Source organism: Erithacus rubecula, assembly GCF_903797595.1.
Source record: "Erithacus rubecula genome assembly, chromosome: 18".
NCBI lineage: Eukaryota > Metazoa > Chordata > Aves > Passeriformes > Muscicapidae > Erithacus > Erithacus rubecula.
In genome coordinates, this window is record NC_136670.1 from 14,492,410 (window position 1) to 14,511,544 (window position 19,135).

Genomic DNA, 19,135 nt, shown 5'->3' on the forward strand with positions numbered 1-19,135 from the left:
CTGCCTCCTGCATTTCCTGCATGAGCCAGATGAGCAGGGCTCCAGCCTCACCTTGGCTGACAGTTCTGCAGGCCAGCAAGGTGTGCTTTGGCTGGTTGGCATTGAAAGGGGCTGGGAACAAGACTGCTGGCAGCTTTGTGGAGCTCAGCCTCTTGCTGTCTTCAAATCTGGAAACCCCCACTCCCCAAAGACTCATCATCTGGCATTTGGAGTAAGTTCAGGTTTGTCTGAAGAAAAAGTAGAGGTGATTAGTGACAGTAGATCTTGTGTACATAGAAGTGTGCAAAAACTGAGCTCTGCATGAAAATAAACTTACACAACTATTTGTCAATGTTGATGTTGATGAAGATTATTATTCTATCATTATTCCTATCATCAAAATGGATATTAATTATGACGGCCACATAATCAGAGGCAGTGCCTACAAATCCTGTACAGCAGAATTTGTATTTAAAGTTTCTAAATACTCTTCTGGGGAAGTACCACTTTATTTTTGTGTCATTCTTGAAGTGCCTGGGGGATCTTTTAGAGGCCACTGTGAGACCTCATTTATTGCTGTTATCACAATACCCAGCTTTCAGTAAGAGAGCTTCCCTTCCATAATAAAAGGCTTATGCCTGTTTCTGGTGAAACAGAATCTCAAGCCACAGTTTTCATGTGTCCGTAATTTCCAGAGTCAATACTGTCTCCTCCTTCCACCCTCCATCTGCTATGCCAAATAATGTATATTTCCTGCAGGTGAAGGACACTTGTTTTGTGTTGCCCGCTCCTTTCTCCCATCTCTCTGGTAGAGCCAGGAAAAGCAAGGTGATGTTGGGACATCTGATAATCTGCATGCTGATATTACTTGTCTTGAGTCACCAGAGAGCTGTGAGATGGCCAACAGTAGAAGAAACTATAAAAGTGGTTTGGAAGCTTATGTAAGGAGAAGCCTGCCTTTACTCTCTTTCTTCACATGGCAGAAATGCCTAGAGGAAAATACAGGGCATTCAGGCAGTCACTCACCTCTGAGCAAAAGGAGAAAGAGCTTTTTAAGATAATTTGGGTTATTTTCCCCAGTATTATTTTGCAGATTTCTCCTATAGCTAGTGCTAAGCACCAGAGACTAACAGCTGCAGCAACATTGTAAAAAATTGGTTAGAATTTCTTCACTGCCTGTATGGGAGTAAATGTCCCGCTGAGTTTCTTTGGTGCTGGGCTGTCCCTTCCCTGCTGGAGCCGATTGAAGGCAGCACAACTCGGGGCTGTGCCCAAGGCTGCCAGCTGAGTTTGGTACAGGACATGTGCACTCAAGGTCTGTCTGCTGCCTTGGCTTTCAAGTGACTCTTATCTGCAGATTTCGCTGCAAGCAGAGTTTTACTGATCCCCTCACAATTCATTAGCTTGCACAGATATTCCTTGGATCAAAAACCACTCCTGAAGACTGGTCCTGAAGGATAAAATCATTCCTGACAGATGTTTTCCTCTTGCTTGTTAATCCCCTTCTGGCACAGCTTCTGGCAGAGCAGTGAAGGCAAGGGCTCCTGCATCAGCACATCACTTTTAGCCACGTGACAGAGCACATGCAGGCTCCACTTGAATTAGCACGGGGATTTTTTAGGGAGCAGTGGAAGGATCCAAGCTCCCTGGCCTTTTGCTGGGTTCAGAGCCAGCCAGTGCAAACTCAGCATGTTGGGATCTTTCAGCTTCTTGGGAGCTGGAAAGGAGCTCTGAGGCACAAGTGGGCATTGATGATGGTGCACAGCACCAGATCTCAGAATTCCTGAGGGGAGAGGGAATTCTGGGCAACAGGGACGAGGAAGATGCAACAGACTCTGCTCTGGAGGTGTAGTCAGCACGAAGGATGAGTTTGAGAGAAATACTCTGCCCATCCTTGTGAGTAACAGAAGTGCAGCGTTGGACCTGGCTACCTGCACATAGGAAGGCTTTGAATTCCTGATCTTGTCTACCCTTGCTAAACCACACAGAAACTGGTTTTAAACCAGAAATTGATGTTTCAGTCCTAGCTTTAACATCACCAGCCACCAGGCTGACTCTGCTACATCTGGTGAATAAATTCCGCTGCATAAAACTGAAGAGTTTAGTGTTACAGGAAGGCATTTTGGGAGGTGTTTGGAGATGTTAGGCTTGCTCACTTCCCACAGCAAATGCCAGCAAGATGAAGGCTGGTTCTGTCAGGCTGTATACTTTAGGGTAGATCTGGAAAGCTTCTTCCAATGTGAAAGCTTGTTTGGCTGCCCTTCAGGGCTTCTCTCTGCAAGTGACATAGTTAAAGCGAGGTGACAGAAACATTGTGTGCAACACCAGTGTCACTGCAGACCCCAGGATTTACTCTGCCCATTTAGCCTTCCCTCCAGTGGCTGCCAGTACTGATGGCTGCCACCTCACGTCAGGACTTCTGCCCCTCCCTAAATAACATTTCATCTCCTACACATGGATTCACTCTTTCTTCTCATATTTTGTGTGAAAATGACCAAGATTTATAACGTGTTTATAGCATCTCCCCCCTGGCAGTTTATTCCCCTTGGCACACATATATTCTAATCACAGGGTTAATTTAGCTTTCACCATTACCTTTTAATTCTAGGTTGAATGAGGGGCCTCTTCCCCTCTGTATGTGCCTTTTGGTGTCAGTGAAGTCAGTGAAAGGGAACTCTAAATGCTGCTCTTGAGATTTGTGAGAAATGTACACTAATCTGGGCAGTGAAAGGCTGCATTCCAGATGGCAGATTTTGTCTCCTGTTTACAGGTGCACCCTTGTGTGTGATACCTTCAAGTTCCTTTCTTTTAGAAAGGGATTTCTGATGCATGAGAAGGAAAGGCAAACTACTCCCTGCTCCTGCCTCCTGCACAATGAGTTTGGCCTTGTGGTTCCATTTGCCTGGCTGTTCTCCATAGGAAATATTCTCTTCAAAGAGGTTGCTTGCATTTATCATGCTTAGGGGTCTGCAAAGATAATCTTAATTTATAGCAGCTACTTCAGAAGCAATAAGGTTTTTTATAGGGGGCTAGGAAAGGGGCAAATACAGTGTAATTAATTCTTTACAAGTCACTGTTTGAGCTTTGAATCCTATCATGGTTTAAGTCTAGAGCTCCACAGTATTTTGGTGTTACTACTTAGCGAAAAACTCTGACATATATTAAAAACTAGTAATGTTTTTCTCCTTATATTTCAGATCTTATTTTCTAACATTGAAGACATTCTTGGTGTTCACAAGGAGTTCCTGGCTGCTCTGGAATTTTGTTTGCAGCCAGAACCCCAGTCTCAGCATGAACTGGGAAATGTTTTCTTAAAATTTGTAAGTACAATGCCTTAATGCTATCTGAAAGCAGAGTTTCCTGTCATAAGCTGTCTGGCCCCTTACCAAGCCCTAGTCTCTAAGGCTTCTAGCAATGCTATGACAATGTGTGTCTTGTATGAAAATTGTAAGTAGGGTGGGAAAAAACTTGTGAATGTGGTTAGAACAATGGATACCACATCAAAGCTAAATAATGATGTATTTTTAGAAACTCTTCCATTTCCTGTGATTTTTTTTTCCTTTTATTTCCTCACCCATCTGATCACATTTTATTGATGAGTATTACCCTGCTTTTGTTCCAAAAGTTTCCAAAAAGCAGCTGGAAACCTGTTCCAGGGAAATGTGTGTTGTGCTCATTTTTTTGGAGCAATATTGCATGAGTGATCAGTTTTACTGTCTAAGTCACCAGGGATATTGTTTTGTTGAGAGTTATGTCTTCTGTTTAGGATTTTGATGTTGACAAGGTTGGCTTCAGCCTGCTTTGAAACAAGAAAATGCTATACCTTGTTAAAAATACGTCCAAATAAAATGTTACAGTTTTTCAAATGTCTTATTTGCTTTTTTCTACTGAAAACTGTTTTCAAATTTGCACTAATTTGTGGTCAGGACTAATGGATCCAAAATGACATATTTGGAGAATAAGTTATTGGTTTAAAGACTTATTTTAACCAAACTGAGCACAGTACAGGCTTAGTTCTGTCACCAAATCAGAAGGCTAGCTGTGTATCCAGCAGATTTGCTGAGTAAGACAGTGCCATTTTTATCTTGTCACGTCTCTGACCATAATTGCACTTTAACCTAGAGCAACTGCAGGTTCAGAATTCCTGGGCTAACATCTGTAATTATGTAACTGATAATTTCCTCTCCAGTCTATGGGAGAGCCAAGAACTGAGTATCACCCAGAGAGGAAATGAAACACTTCAGACACAGAGTAATTTTAAGCATAGTTCTCATATTTGTGGGTCACTGGCATGGGGTGCAGCTGGAAAGGGCTTGAGGAAAGCATTTTGTTGCACTGTCCTGAGCTTCAGCAAAAGGATTTTGTCATCATCTAAATACAGGCTCTCAAGCTACAGGCGCTCCAGCTGCAGGGGGAAGCCTGAGCAGTGGCATTGTGTGTCTGCTGTAACAGATGATCTTGTATCAGATGCTGGTTTTAGTTTCAAGCATGGTGCTTGTTCATCCGGGGAGCTGAGGAGAGGCGAGAGGAGATGTGGGAAAAACTTCTGTATCTGTTTTACTCTTAACTCTCCTGTTTTTGTGGTTGACAACAATCCTATTGCCATCTTTTCTATCATGCTGTGACCCAGGCCTGCCTTTTCCTGCATCTGCTGGTCAGAAGCTTTTGTTTCTTTGCAGCTTCCCAGTATTGCACCCCAGTAGCAACATGAGCAGCTGCCAGTGAAGGATAAAAGTCCTGAACATCTGCATTCCAGCTCTTTGCACCATACCCTTTGTGGCTGTTGTTTCATTTGCTTTGTGCCATTGTTCTTGGACATATATCTGTTTATTCTCATTTCTTTTTTTTTAAGTGCAAGAAGGGGAAAAATTAATCAGGTTACTTATAAACCAAACCCAAAAGCATTTTTACAGCTTCTGAACACATATATCTACCATTGAACATCTGACCAGAATGTCCAATTCTCCTAAACTAACATAAATTAAATATCTTTTTCGTTGTGACAATAGCAAAGGAAATACCCAGTGACTGCAGCTGCATTCCCATGGTTTTCTGCTAGTAAACTTCAGCTGGCAGCAGTTTTTCCCTTGGATCACTCTGAGCTGTGTTAAAGTACCTAAATGCTGCAAATACCTTCAGCTGACACAGGAAGCTCTAAGAGTGCTAGGATTCCAATCAAAACTCAAAAAAATTAACTTTCATATTCTGGAGAGATTAAAAGGTTCAGATAGAATGTTTTTAGACCAGAATCCTGCTTTGAGTGCAACAGCAAGCTCTGGAAGGCATTGGCTACGGGCTTAGTGCCCTGAGATGGTAGCTCTGGAAAGCCTCACATATTACCCTGCAGAATGCCACACTAATGCTTTAAAATTACTTTTGATATGCAAATGAGCTTGTGTGGGTGCCTCCACATGGTGCTGCATTATGGCACAGAAGCCAACCTGAGAGCCAGGAAATAAGCTACTATTGCGAGCAGCACTCAAAAATTATGCTTTTTTTGGCATCTGAATCATTCATTTTGCCTAAAGCCTAATCTCATGGCCCCCCTTTTATTCTAGTGAATGCAATCCTGGAAGCTCTGAACATTGCTGCTGAAAGTTCAGCTCTTCCTATCAGCTTTGAGAGGATCAACTTGCCTGCTGCCTTATCTCCTCGGGCATGGAAATAGTTGTTCCTGCTTCTTATGTGAATCATTCCAGTGTTTCCAGATATCTAGTGTTTGCAATGGGTTCAGCTTCTCTGATCATTTTAGGTAGAAGGACTTGCACTCTCTTTGAATCTGGAGATCAGTAGAGCAGAACTTGCTGACTCTGACCTGCCAGCTGACCTTCATTTCTTAATAGGGGATTTCATTCCAGCATGTACTGGTGGGTGTGACAGTCTCAGTGTTAGTAGCTCAATCTAGTTGTGAAGCTACCCTTCCTTTCCTCTAGTATCTGTAATGTGTTGGTTATTTGGTGTGTATGTGGTGAAATTCATCCAGTTACAGAAAGGATTACATTTAGCTGTTTTGTGTGCTGCTTGTTTCAGAACACAAAGTAAACCAGCCAAACTACTGGGGCCTGGCTCTCACCCCTTGCAAGGCAGGGGATTTCCAGCTGACTGCTTTGGGCTGTAGTTCCCCTCCCCATATCAGAGCTGCTTTCAGCCCTTGGTTTTTCCCAGCCACATGGTTTTCCATGTCTTGCAGGAATGGTCGGCCCCTTGCTTTGTTTTGCTCCTGGCTACTTCCATGGAATATCCTGACACACATGCAAGTATTCCCAAGATTGCAAAATCTCTTTCAAGAAAGAGTACCTATGATCTCAGTGAAGCATTAAGAGGAAAAGTGCTGAAAGTCTCAGTGCTCAGAGAAGTCTCTGTTAACTTACAACAGAGTAAGTCAGGAATTATATTGTTCCTGGCTGTATGCATTGTTCACATTACATGAATGTCACACACTTAATGAGAACTCCAGTGCTAATGCCACTTGGAGTCCACCTCTCTTTGTAAAGAATTTGGTAACAGACTATGAAAAAATAATCTCTCTAGTGGTGTCTGAGTCAATAAGTGACTTTGTTTTTCCTTTCAGAAAGACAGATTCTTTGTGTATGAGGAGTACTGTAGCAACCACGAGAAAGCACTCAGACTGCTGATGGAATTGAACAAGATCCCGGCAGTGAGAACATTCCTACTGGTAAGCACCTTCTCTAGCACTCTTGATGGAGGATCTGCCTTTGCCCTGTGCTCACAAGAGCTCCTTGGTGTCTCAGGAATGCCAGGCATTCTGCAGGTGTTGCTGTGGAGCACTCAGGTGCAGGGGTACTGGAATCACTCATGAGCTGAGGCACACAGCTGAGCACTGCCAGCATGAGCAATTGCACTGGAAGCAAGGAAGATTTTTTTTTTAAGAACCAACAAAATAAAGCAAGCACAGATGATGAAAGGAGTAATGCAATAAGTCAGCAGCAAGATGAGGCTAGTTCCCATTGGATTTGGCTCCCTGCTCAGTTCTTGGACCAATTCATCATTTGCAGGCTCATCAGAAAAGCGTGACCTGCTTCTGGCATCCTTTTCTCCAGGTGTCCAGTTGTGGGCAAGAAATGTAGTGTGGATAAATTATTTTGAGTGCCTCATTGCTGTTTAAATCAAAAGTAACTTGACTCCCATCCAGGGAGGGACTGTGGCCATCTAGCCTTCAAACACACTGTAGAGGCTAGGCTGGGAGGAGAAGCAGTCAGTGGGCACTGCCTTCTACCACTGCATTCTTCCTTTCCTTTCCTTTCTTGGTTGTTTTTCCTCCTTACTTTCACCCCAATTCTGCTTGATTTTTGAATGTCTCGTTTTCTTGGCTATGGATGTGTGTCCTTTGTAATGGGGTTGGCACATAGGTAAGGGAATAATTCATCACATCAGCTCTTTTCCTAGTAAATTCTGTGAAGTGAAATAAAGGCTGTCTTTTTTGCAAAGGACCTGCTTTTCTTTCTGGTGGGTTTTTTTTGGTTTTTTTTTTTTTTGCTTGCTGTGAAAGGTCTGTTCTTTCCCAATGTAGTACAGCAAAACTTCCACATAAACATCAGTCACAAGCAGGGCCAGAGCATTCCTTTAGCCTCAAGATACAGGCCTCAATGGGAGCCTACCCTCGTGCTGTCCATAGGCAGTCTCTTTGTCATGTCTGAGTTTTAATGAACCTTATCAAACCATTACTTTGAATTGCTGAATGACCCTTACCTTGTTAATGAGATTTTTTTTGGATGCTTCTGGTGGGGGAAACCAATGAGAAAGAGGAGAGAAGGTGCATGTAAACATCATTCTTCTACTTCCACTGGATTGACAAAGTGTTCAGTTTGTGTTAGAGGCAGCAGCTGGCAAACTGGTTTTGGGAACATCAAAGATGTCACACTGTCTGCTGTGGCTTGGGGAGCACCAAGGGACTGTTAAAGTGGCAGTAAATCTGGGAAGATGGCCTGCACTGATGTGTCTGCTTAGCTGTGGTGCTGTAGTTTCTTCCAGGCCTCCCTTCTCTTCTTGCTGCCTCTGAAACCAGTGCTACAATGCTGCTGTGCAGAGAAGGCAGAGCTGAAGTACAAAGCTTTACTTGTGAGGAGAGATTTGGCCCAATTGCCCCCTCACAGCTGCTGAAACATAGAATGTGGGAATGTGTTTGAAATGTCAGTAAGTGTTAAAGGGCAGTTTTGAGCCCAGAGCTAGAGAGAGGGCTGAAAGAAGAGATGGAAAGGAACTGAATCACTTGAGACTTAGAAATTGGACAGGGAGCACTGTGAGCTGGGTAGCCAATGCCACAAATCTAGAAAAGCCTGGGGACAGGTTATTTTGCAGACAATTGTCTGTAAAAATACCAGTTTGGACTAATGAGATTTTATGCATGGTGTCTGTGAACGTTCCTTGCAGAGAAGAATTGTAGAGCTGCAGCCAAAAAACTCACTAAATTTCAGAGTGTGTCTGAGCCATGTATTTCACAGGGGAGAGTATTACTGGTGGTGCCCCAAAGCAGGCACTTTCTGGCTGAACTGCATTTAAAGTTCAGGTCCTGTGTGGACAGGACAGGTTTGCAACTGGAGTGACTTTTGGAGCAAAGTCCATATTCATGGTTGAACATAGGAATGTGGACTAGTTTATCTGAAATAGACTTGAAATCCACCTGAATCTACTGCCTGTCTCTGGCAGCAGGCAATAGTGGAACCATCAGGGAAGTGTGTTAAAATCTTATAGTGGGGCAGTATTGATTTGTCACAAAGATTACAGATTACTGTTACAAATTAAGGCCAAATCAAAGACTATAAGGTTTTTGTTTTTTTTTTTTTCTTTCCCAGTGCTCTACCCTGTTCTTAAACTCCCTTTCTGTATATGAATCCTGAGAAATTAATTTCCATAATCTGCTGAGAAGTTCCATGTGTGCTGGTTAGCCAGCCAGTGTGCCCAAGCTGTTTGTCCAGCTGTGCTCAGGCATAATGTTTTGTCAGAGAGTTGGTGGATTTATGCAGATGACTCATTTGTTTCAATTTTAGTTCAATTCAGACATAAGAATCGGACCAAAGTTAATTGCATGATTCTTGGTTAGTAAGCTTTATTTTAGCCTTCAAGAGTTTTCTGGACTAACAGTATGCAACTTTACATAGTGAATAGACACAAACAGGTCACATCTGTTGTGGGGGTAAATGTGATTATTTTAGGTAATGGTCCATCTAGTTTTGCTGTTTGCCATTGTATTGTTAGGATGATTTTTGAGTCACCAGCTGTATAATATTTCTCTGAGAAGATACTTTTCTAAAGCACAGCCATTGTTAATCCACAGCACATTTTCCTCTGCTGATGCCTGCAGAACTTTGCAGACTTCATGGCTGTATGTCAGTGGTGAATGAAGTGCCATTTCCTGTACCTTAGGTGTGGTAAAGTGCTTTCTCACTTTCTAAAACACGTTTTAGAAACAAAAGTCATGTCAAAAATCATCTGAAAGCTGTGTCTGTGGTAACATTTGTTTCTTTTTTGATCATAGGGTTGCATGCTTTTGGGAGGCAGAAAGACAACAGACATTCCATTAGAAGGTTATCTGCTGACTCCAATTCAGAGAATTTGCAAATATCCTCTTCTGCTTAAGGTAAACCATAGAAAGTATTTCTCCATGTGGTTGTTTTATTCTTGGAATGATTCTGAATTTTTTTAGCCCTGACTTTTATTGCCACTATTGCTTTCCTGATTTACATTTTTGAAAGTTGGATTTTCTCTGAAGAAAATGGCTTTTTATGGGTGCAGGCAAGAAGCTGCCTGATGCTGGCAGGCCACTAAATCCTGTTATGGTGTGGGTAGAGCAGACAGAGTGACTTAGTGACTAACCAAAGCCTTTTGACTTCAGTGCTCTTCAAATGTTTGTTAAGGCCTCTGCAGCTGTGTCAGGCACTGCCTGTAAAGCCTGTTCAGCCAGCATTGTGCCAGTGTTCTGAGGGGCTGCATCACTCTAAACAGGATGTGTTTTTCACTACAAGGTGTCTAGTTTGCTGGTGATCACGTCAGTAGTCAAAATCCTCTATTTTCTGTCAGCTGTTTGGCAGCTTGTTTGAAAACTCCGTGTTTGTCTCAGGTGAGCTCCCCATGGTGGGTGTCAGCCCAGAAATGACTGTGCTATGTGGCCCCAACTGGCCCCCTTGCTAGTATTCTTACCCAAGAAGACAAAGCATACTACAGAGAGCTGACTTGCCTCTCATCCTTTCTGGTTAGGCCTGTGTCACCTGCCTGCTGAGGACAGGGAGAGGCAAAAGGAGGAAGTTTCTGGGAGAGCTGGAATATCCCACAGTGGCCTGGTAGATGCTCTGTGGCTGACAGCCATCAATCTTCTCTTCCTCAGCAGAGTCACACTGTGTTTACTAAAACAAAAGTCATTTAAAAAATGCAAGGACTTTCCCTCATTTTGAAAGAAAGGTCCCTTTATGAGTTCTGGAAGAAAGTAGGAATTCTGTGATGAACATGTCAAAACTCCTGGGGACCAAACATCCTTTCTTTGAAAGCCAAAGTCAATTTCACCAAGATGAAGACTGAAAGAGTTTCTTGCTTTGAGCCACAGTGGGCTAGAGATGAATTTGCCCTCGTAGTGCCTGCCCTTGGCTCTGGGGCAGCTGACCCAGACCCTCGTGTGCCTGTTGAATAAACAGCCTTGAGGGAGGGGCCATCACTGGGCACCTTGTAGGGCTGCATTCCATTCTGCTGTAGGTTTCTTCTCGTGTACAGGCTGATAGAGATCGCACACTGTTCACTAGCTGAGGTTTCCTGAACTGAAAATAAAAGTTTTAAGAAAAAGCAAAGAGGAATTTGGTTTCCATTAGGCAACAAATCTGCTTCAGTCAGTGAGATAATACCATAACTAGGAGTTGTTCTGCTCAGAAAATATCAGTGACCATTATACAGTGTGGTTGATGCTGATTCTCAAAGATAGTGAATTCATAGCAAGTAAGTTGTGCCCCATTCAAGACTTACTTGATAGTGGCTAGCATGAAATTCCAGAGCAGACACAAATGTCTCAGACATGAGAACAGTTAAGGGAAAGCACAGGTGGATTCTGTTTGTGCTGACCAGGAAAACAGAGCTCTCCAAGCAAGGGAAAAAAAGAGATTTAATAATAGCACAACCCTCAAATTAAGTGCTTTGCTACTGAACTTCAGTTATGGCTCCTGAAATAGCTCTTTTGTATTCGTGGGGGTTGGATCTTTCATCAAATTCCCAGGGCAAACAGATACTATTGTATTCCAGCTGCTGAGAAAAGTCTTAAACCAAAGCTAGCCTGCTTTCCTCTTTGTTTTTATTTTGTGAACATCCAGATTGTCTGGTAACTTTGATATGACCTTGTCTAATGTAAGTATTTAGTGTAGCTAAGTAGGTGGGTTTGATAAAGCTAGTATGCACAAAGTAATTCAGACTTGTTTGAAAGTAAACTGAAGTAGTAGGATAAAGCACATATTTTAAATACTGTAATTGCTTTTTATTAATAACATGTATGTATGTATGTATGTGTGTTCTTCTTCTGAACAATAGCATCTGGCATGGAGTTGGTTTGAGTTACTTAATTAGGAATATTACACTAGAATATCTCCAAGTGTTGATCCACTTAAAGCATTGCAATAATTTTCAATGAAATATGACAGCCTGCAACAGATGACTTTGTTATATCCTCTGATGAAGCTGTTTGGGTTTTTTAACCAACAAATGATGGAGAAGAGCAATGATTCAGATGATGGAGATCAATAAATTTCAATTCTATTTATAGTTTCCCAGGTTTTATAACAAAAGCATTGCAGTTTTGAAGTGCCTGACAGGTTTTTGGTTGGGTTTTTTAGTTTGGGGATGTTCTTTGAGGGGTGGGGTGAGGGGGAAGGGTGGGGTGGTTTTTTGTGGGTGGGGCTTGTTGGGTGGTGCTATTTATTATTGGCTTTAGGGAGTGGTATATATTTTAATTTTTGTTGCTTTTTATCTGTCTAATTCGCAAGCTTTTTGTGTGGTTTGAAGGATGGGACTCAAACATAGCTATGGCATTTCATAATCTCTGTACAAATAGAGAAGTAACAATATTAATATTTTTGCTCCAATGCAGTTCTTGTCTCTTTCAGACAGCATACAAGAAAATCAGTGTAGAATTTGTCAGTCAGTAAATTAGTTCTTTATAACTGAGAAAGGGGTTTGGACTAGACTCGAGCAAAACGAAACCGTTGGCTGTGATGGGCATTGTTTTTTGAGAAGGTAAGAGCAGAGGTAAAGACAGCCAGGGGCAGAACAGCCCTGGAGCCAGCACGGGGGGCAGATGTGGAGCAGCACAGGGCTCTGGGTGAAGGCAGCTCTGTCTGCCTGTGCTGGCTGTGGGACTGTGAACTGAGCTGGGCAGCGTGGGCAGAGTGGGCAGTGCTGGGCAGTGCAGAGTGGGCAGTGCAGAGTGGGCAGTGTGGGCAGTGTGGGCAGTGCAGAGTGGGCAGTGTGGGCAGTGTGGGCAGTGTGGGCAGTGCAGAGTGGGCAGTGCAGAGTGGGCAGTGTGGGCAGTGCTGGGCAGTGCAGAGTGGGCAGTGCAGAGTGGGCAGTGTGGGCAGTGAGGGCAGTGCAGAGTGGGCAGTGTGGGCAGTGTGGGCAGTGAGGGCAGTGCAGAGTGGGCAGTGCAGAGTGGGCAGCGTGGGCAGAGTGGGCAGTGCTGGGCAGTGCAGAGTGGGCAGTGCAGAGTGGGCAGTGTGGGCAGTGTGGGCAGTGTGGGCAGTGCAGAGTGGGCAGTGCAGAGTGGGCAGTGTGGGCAGTGCTGGGCAGTGCAGAGTGGGCAGTGCAGAGTGGGCAGTGTGGGCAGTGTGGGCAGTGTGGGCAGTGTGGGTAGTGCAGAGTGGGCAGTGCAGAGTGGGCAGAGTGGGCAGTGCTGGGCAGTGCAGAGTGGGCAGTGCAGAGTGGGCAGTGCAGAGTGGGCAGAGTGGGCAGTGCTGGGCAGTGCAGAGTGGGCAGTGTGGGCAGTGCTGGGCAGTGCAGAGTGGGCAGTGCAGAGTGGGCAGTGTGGGCAGTGAGGGCAGTGCAGAGTGGGCAGTGTGGGCAGTGTGGGCAGTGAGGGCAGTGCAGAGTGGGCAGTGCAGAGTGGGCAGTGAGGGCAGTGCAGAGTGGGCAGTGCAGAGTGGGCAGTGTGGGCAGTGAGGGCAGTGCAGAGTGGGCAGAGTGGACAGTGTGAGCAGTGTGGGCAGAGTGGGCAGTGCAGATTGGGCAGGGTGGACAGTGTGGGCAGCGTGTGCTGCTCGCTGCTGTGGGTGCAGAGGCCTTTCTCTGGATTCTGGGGATAGTTCTGAGTGGGATGTTCAGACAGTGCTAGCGTGTATGTTCCTGTTTCCAGTGCAGTATGGAACTACAGAACTTCACTGATTTTTAGTGAGAGTCATTTGTGATGCAGTCATGGAGCAGAGGCTAGTGTCACCAAAGTGTAACACCTGTCTTCTTTTGGAGCATTTGCTTTTCTTGGCCTCACTTTCAGCAAAAGTGGAGTAAAGACTTCCATGGGGAATTTCATTTTGATATCACCTGACATTTGCAGCAGTGAGCCTCCTTTTCCTGTGCATCTGTTACTCTGTAAATCACAGATGGATGGGAACAATTGAGCTCCATCCAGTCACAGTGCTGGGCAGGCTCTGGCTTTATCCAAACTCATTCTTGTGTCTCTTCAGCAGCACAGGACTTTTAAACAACCAAATTACATATTGAGGCTTAAAAGGTATTGAGAAAGTTAAGTATTTCAGTCTTCAACACCGTATTATATATCAAGGTAAAACGACCATATTTTAGATTTCTTTAATGTTTTCTTATTCAGTTGTGACTAACTATGAAATACTACTGGTCTAAAAAAATCTTAATTGTGAGTTGACAGTGGTTGCCCCTTTGCCAAAACCATTAATATTGTCAGGTTCTGAATTTTGCCTCTGCTATTTTTCGGTGGTCATGGCTTAACTGGGTTGTGCTTTGACACAAGTGAAGCAGAGACTCTTGCAGACTCCTTGAGAGCAGAGGTGTTGTTTTTCTCTATGTCAGGACACATGCCCCAGCCTTCTAAACACAGAAAAGAAACACATCTGACCCAGCAAAACATACCTGTCTTGAGCTCTCTTAATGTAGCATATTTACCAGGAGCAATTGCCTCCTTTATTTAACAGCATTCCTATTAAACCTGTACAGATGAAGAATAGAGAACAGCATCTGCAGTAAAATACTCCCAGATCCTCTTTAATTTGACAGTGGCTCTGGCATTTTCCTTCAGGATTGCTTGCTAATGCTCATACCTTTCCATGAACCACTTCTCAGTTTCCATGTTTTGACTTTTTGTTGAAGGAATTAGCTAAGAGGACTCCCTCTAAGCACCCTGATCACCCAGCTGTCCAGAATGCACTCCAGGCAATGAAGACAGTCTGTACAAATATCAATGAGACCAAGAGACAGATGGAGAAACTGGAAGCCCTTGAACAGTTGCAGTCCCACATTGAAGGATGGGAGGTAGGATGCAGGACCAGCAAGCATTTAATGACAGTTTAATGACTTATGTTGTGTTCAGGGATTTATTTCTGTTTCTTTCATGACATGTAAACACTCTTGAAGGTGTGGGCAACATCACTCTGAAGAGTTTTAAGTTTAATGTTTGTTTTGTTGTGCAGGCTGCTGCTAAATTTTAGCAGAACAAGTGACTTAGGAAAGAAAGGAAGGTGTTAGAGCTAGAATAGAGCTGGCATTTCTAATGGGCAGGTCTCACTTGCAAGGCAAATAGATCTGGGTGAAATCCTTATGAGTGCATCCTTTTTTTATAGTTTAATGGCAGATAAATAAGAGCGTGTTAGTAGACCTTCATTGTGCACTCAGAAAGGAAAGTTAATCTCTCTTTTTTATGTTTTAGGGGTCAAATCTGACAGATATTTGCACACAGCTCTTGCTGCAAGGGACTTTGTTAAAAATCTCAGCAGGAAACATCCAGGAGAGAATGTTCTTTCTATTTGATAATCTCCTGGTCTATTGCAAGAGGAAATCCAGGTGAGTCTCTGTGTATTTTCAGTTTTACCATTCAGAAGATTTGTAAGTGGAAGCTGTGATCAACTACTGATAATTCACTGTATTCTCTGTTGCTCTGTAGGGCTGAGTCACAGGTGGAACATTCCTGTATTCTTGATTATTTCTATCACTTAGGCAATAGGAGAGAGAAGTCACTATGTGGTAGGATAAATATTCCAGGCAGAATTGGAGTGCCCTTCTGAGAAGTGTGCAGTCCAAAGAGGAGTTAAAACAGTGCAGCAAAAGTGCAGGGTGAGTTCTTACAGACAAAAAGCTTCCAAGGGCCTCTGTGTCTCCAGGAATTATGTGAAGGTGCCAACTTACATTGTGAAGTTATGCTAAGCATAAGAGGATGATGTGAAAATGATAAAAAGATAGGGGAAAGTGGAAGACTAAGCAAATATAAAATAGATACAGGGCCAGGGGAGTGAGAAAAAGATGAAGGTTTGGCTGTTGCTGTCAGCATTTACAGCCCATGTGCTCTGTTTTCTTCCTTTCTTATCCTGTTTTCTTTTGTTTGTTTTTTGATTTTTTGAGTTTTTTGTTTTTTTTTTTTTCATCATACCACCTAATATACCTTAAGTATTATTAACACCTGCTGCTTGTAATTAAAAGCACTGGCAAGAGTGGAAGGCAACTTTCTTCTGCAGCAATTACACAGTATTTCATTCTCTGCACTCCCTTCTCCTCATCCTCCCTTTCCTGTAATCCAATCCCCCTGCTTCAAGGTATACTTCCTTACTGGTGATGGCCAAATAGAACAGCCAACCCAATTAGAAATTCTGTAAAACCAGTGTTCTCTTCAAAGAATATTCACATTTGTCAAAATTTGGGTCATTTTTTTTCTTTTTCTTTCTCTCTTTTTTTTTCCCCCCAGGGAAACTATGAAAATTTTGGAACCATTAAGCTGTGAAACCTAATTTCAGTAATGGTCAGACTTTTTTTTGTGTATAATGCTGAACAACATTAGGTTGTGATGTATACAGCCTAAATACAAATTGCTAGTTGATATCTATATTTAAAATTCAAATAAATATTTAAATTAAAAAAAAAAAAAAAAATTACACCATTACATGTAAAAGACCTAAAATGTTGTCTACCTGAAGCATTCTGACTCTGAAATGACACAAAGGAAACACTTAACTTGGACCCTTTACCAGATTTATCAAAGTTCAGAATTCTGTGTGAAACAGAGTTCAGAAATTTGTGTGTTTTTTAACAGAAACTGTTCCTTTAAAAACCCCCAGTTAATTTGATACTAATCTTTTACTTCTTCAAAGCTCTTTTCTAGCCTGTTTGTAGTTGAGTTTAGCCCAACTCCAGTGCTGTCCAGGCAGTTTTCCTGGAACACTAAGATTTAGAAAACAAAATGTGCTAGTGCCCTTTAAGAGAACTTTTTTTTTTACAGGAGACAGTACCAAGCTCCTCTGTAGTTTGGCCTGATTTTGGAGGAGGCTGCTGTAGCACTTAGATTTCTCAGGGGATTGGGATTGTTTACCTTTGTTTGACAACGTAACTCAAACTGATGGGATGTTGAGGATCTGATTTCCACTGAAAAGCATAATTTTTTTTTTTTTGATGATTCTCATCGCACCTCAGTTTATTATAGGCACTTCACTCTGACAAGAATTTTTTTCCTTACCTGATTTTTACTGCAATATTGTTTGAATCTTATGAGGTACTGGAAAATTGCCACAGCAGAACCTTCACTGACTGGAGTTTGGACACCTGCCACCTCTTAATGACCATTTGACCAGTTGTGTTTTGGCTTGCATAGCAAGATTATTCTTGGAGAGTAAAGCACAACAGGTGTCACTTGGAAAGTTTTAAACCTATTTTAGCCATAAAAATCAGAAAGTAGTAATGAAAAGTGCAGTGCTTTCCTGGATTCAACAGAGGTTCTGTAAAGCTCATGGAGAAGGATATAAACTTGGGTGCAAGATTGCCCTAGCAGGATTCCCCTAGAACAGCGTGTAACACGTGGCAGGCTGTGAGGCACTGTCCTCTTTTATCCATTTCACACGGGGAGCTTGGTGAGCACCACACGTTGGTCACAGCTTTAGGGAGCAGAGGAGTCCAGGGGAGGCTGTCAGGGGATGCTGCAGCTGTCACCCCGAGGCCATGTGCTGTTCATGGACATGGATTTCAGCCAGTCATGGAGAATTGTAAACCTTGAAGCCACCCATCTCTTCACAGCATCTGGCAAAGCAAGCTCGTTATTGCTGTTCTAACACTGCTACACACCTATCTTGGAAATCTGAATGAGTGTTCCTATTATTTCGTGTCAGAGGGGTGGTCAAATACCACCAGTCACTGTATTGAAATCCTCCTTTAATAGCCATTGATTTATTCATGTATCTGTTAGATCGTTTGCTTATGTGTTGCTGACAGTCTTCATCCTAATTGCAGAGTTACTGGGAAAAAAGCATCTAAAAGGACAAAGTCAATCAACGGGTCCCTCTATATCTTCAGGGGCCGAATAAACACAGAAGTCATGGAGGTAGAGAATGTGGAAGATGGAACAGGTAAGTGACTAAATGCTGTCTTTTACAAATGTAGGAAGTTCAGATCTTGTGTCAGAAGGTGGTGCAAAAGTACTCATCCATCTCCTTTAGTGAAATCTGAAGCAATCTATGGAAGCTGTAGTGCCTTCATTATTGGACCAATTTATGTAGTTGAAAGACTGGGAATGCTTTCAGATACTAGTCCTTCCTTCTGAAATGACGTTATTAAGAGCATGTATTCCCAAAACTTATCTGTTTTTTGTCCTAATAAAAGTCAATTTAATAAAAGTTACTTCTGTCTTCTTTCCATCCTTTTTTAAAATATCTTAAGCCACTACAGCTAAAAGAACAGAATTTCTGGATCTTCTTCTCATTTAGAATGCTTCTAAATATTAGCCTTAGTATCCAAACTAGTGGCATGGAATGTGACCATGAGGAAACATGGGAATGTCAGTTCTGTTATGGCTCCTGCATCCTGGCACAGGCAGGAAGACTGGGTGGGTTTCTGATTCCGTCCATAAAGGCCTCACCACCACTGCCCCTATTGTAATAAGTCAGGAATTAGTATGATGTCCTTTAAACAGTCAACACATAAGGAGTTTCTGTGTCATGGGGACAGAAATCCTACAGTGCAGGAAGATAGCGTGTCCCCAGAAAATTCAGAACAAATAACCTGAACAATCATCATAGACTCTTTTGCTGATGGACTTGTATTTAAAAGACTTTAGTTCTTCTTTTGAGGTGGAATCAGCAGGTGTCACTCTTAGGACTGAAGCATTCAGTCCATTTGAACAGCCTGGTGATGCTTGCACTTCCAGAGTGGGAAATGCAGCTGGTTCCATGGGCACTCGCTGAGGAAGACCTCAGCAATCAAGGTTTTCAAAGAGGATGATTTTGCTGAAAGTGTCCCACAGTGTTTGGTTAAAGGAGCAGGCTTCCTGCTCACTGTGTGCTTTGTGCTTTGGTGTTTTGCAGCAGATTACCACAGCAATGGCTACACGGTGACAAATGGCTGGAAGATTCACAACACAGCCAAAAACAAGTGGTTTGTCTGTATGGCCAAGACTGCTGAAGATAAACAGAAGTGGCTGGATGCTATAATCAAGGAAAGGGAGCAGAGAGAGAGTAAGTGGATGATGTATTTTGTACTGCACTGAATGAACTTGCAGGACAAATGCATATGCACATATGCGTATTCGAGAGAATGGGAAAAGGTTGCACATTTTACTCCATGGGCAGAATTTAAATTTGTCCTTAATGTTTTCCAAAAACTAGGAAACAGCTCTGAGGTCTCAGAAGGTCCTTGATTCATTGCAGTATCATCCAGTTAGGATGAACTTCTCTTCCCAAAAAATACACACTTCTTTTCCCTAGCTTTAACCGATCACTTAAATTCTGACTAATGTCAGTCTCTGCTAAAATTAGGCATGGAAGTACAGGACCACTTTAGGCTCTCTGTTCTCAAGTTAGTCTTGTAGATGTCTAAAATCTGTCTGTCTTTTGGACTCCAGAGTTGCCCAGATTTGCAAGTCTTAGAGTAACGTATCCAGAAAATTATGTATTCAGGCTAGAAGATATAAAGCATCTACAGCACCAAAACAGCTTCTGCAAATGCTGTCCTC

At 42.8% G+C, this 19,135-nt stretch overlaps 1 protein-coding gene across 5 annotated transcripts in view; it reads left to right on the plus strand.

Moving 5' to 3' along the window:
* Positions 1-19,135, plus strand: part of PREX1 (phosphatidylinositol-3,4,5-trisphosphate dependent Rac exchange factor 1) — a gene marked incomplete at its 3' end in the record, with an annotated part of 113,638 nt that overhangs the window by 48,740 nt on the left and 45,763 nt on the right. For 4 of the 5 annotated variants that reach the window (XR_013776310.1, XM_079321719.1, XM_079321720.1 and 1 more), the window contains exons 3-9: positions 3,177-3,299; positions 6,551-6,655; positions 9,476-9,577; positions 14,302-14,463; positions 14,858-14,991; positions 17,419-17,534; positions 18,489-18,638. Coding sequence is in view for 4 of the 5 variants with exons in the window: in XM_079321719.1 (XP_079177845.1) it covers positions 3,177-3,299; positions 6,551-6,655; positions 9,476-9,577; positions 14,302-14,463; positions 14,858-14,991; positions 17,419-17,534; positions 18,489-18,638 (892 nt within the window). The remainder of the gene's footprint in view (positions 1-3,176; positions 3,300-6,550; positions 6,656-9,475; positions 9,578-14,301; positions 14,464-14,857; positions 14,992-17,418; positions 17,535-18,488; positions 18,639-19,135) is intronic. The other variant, XM_079321721.1, reaches the window with a different exon arrangement.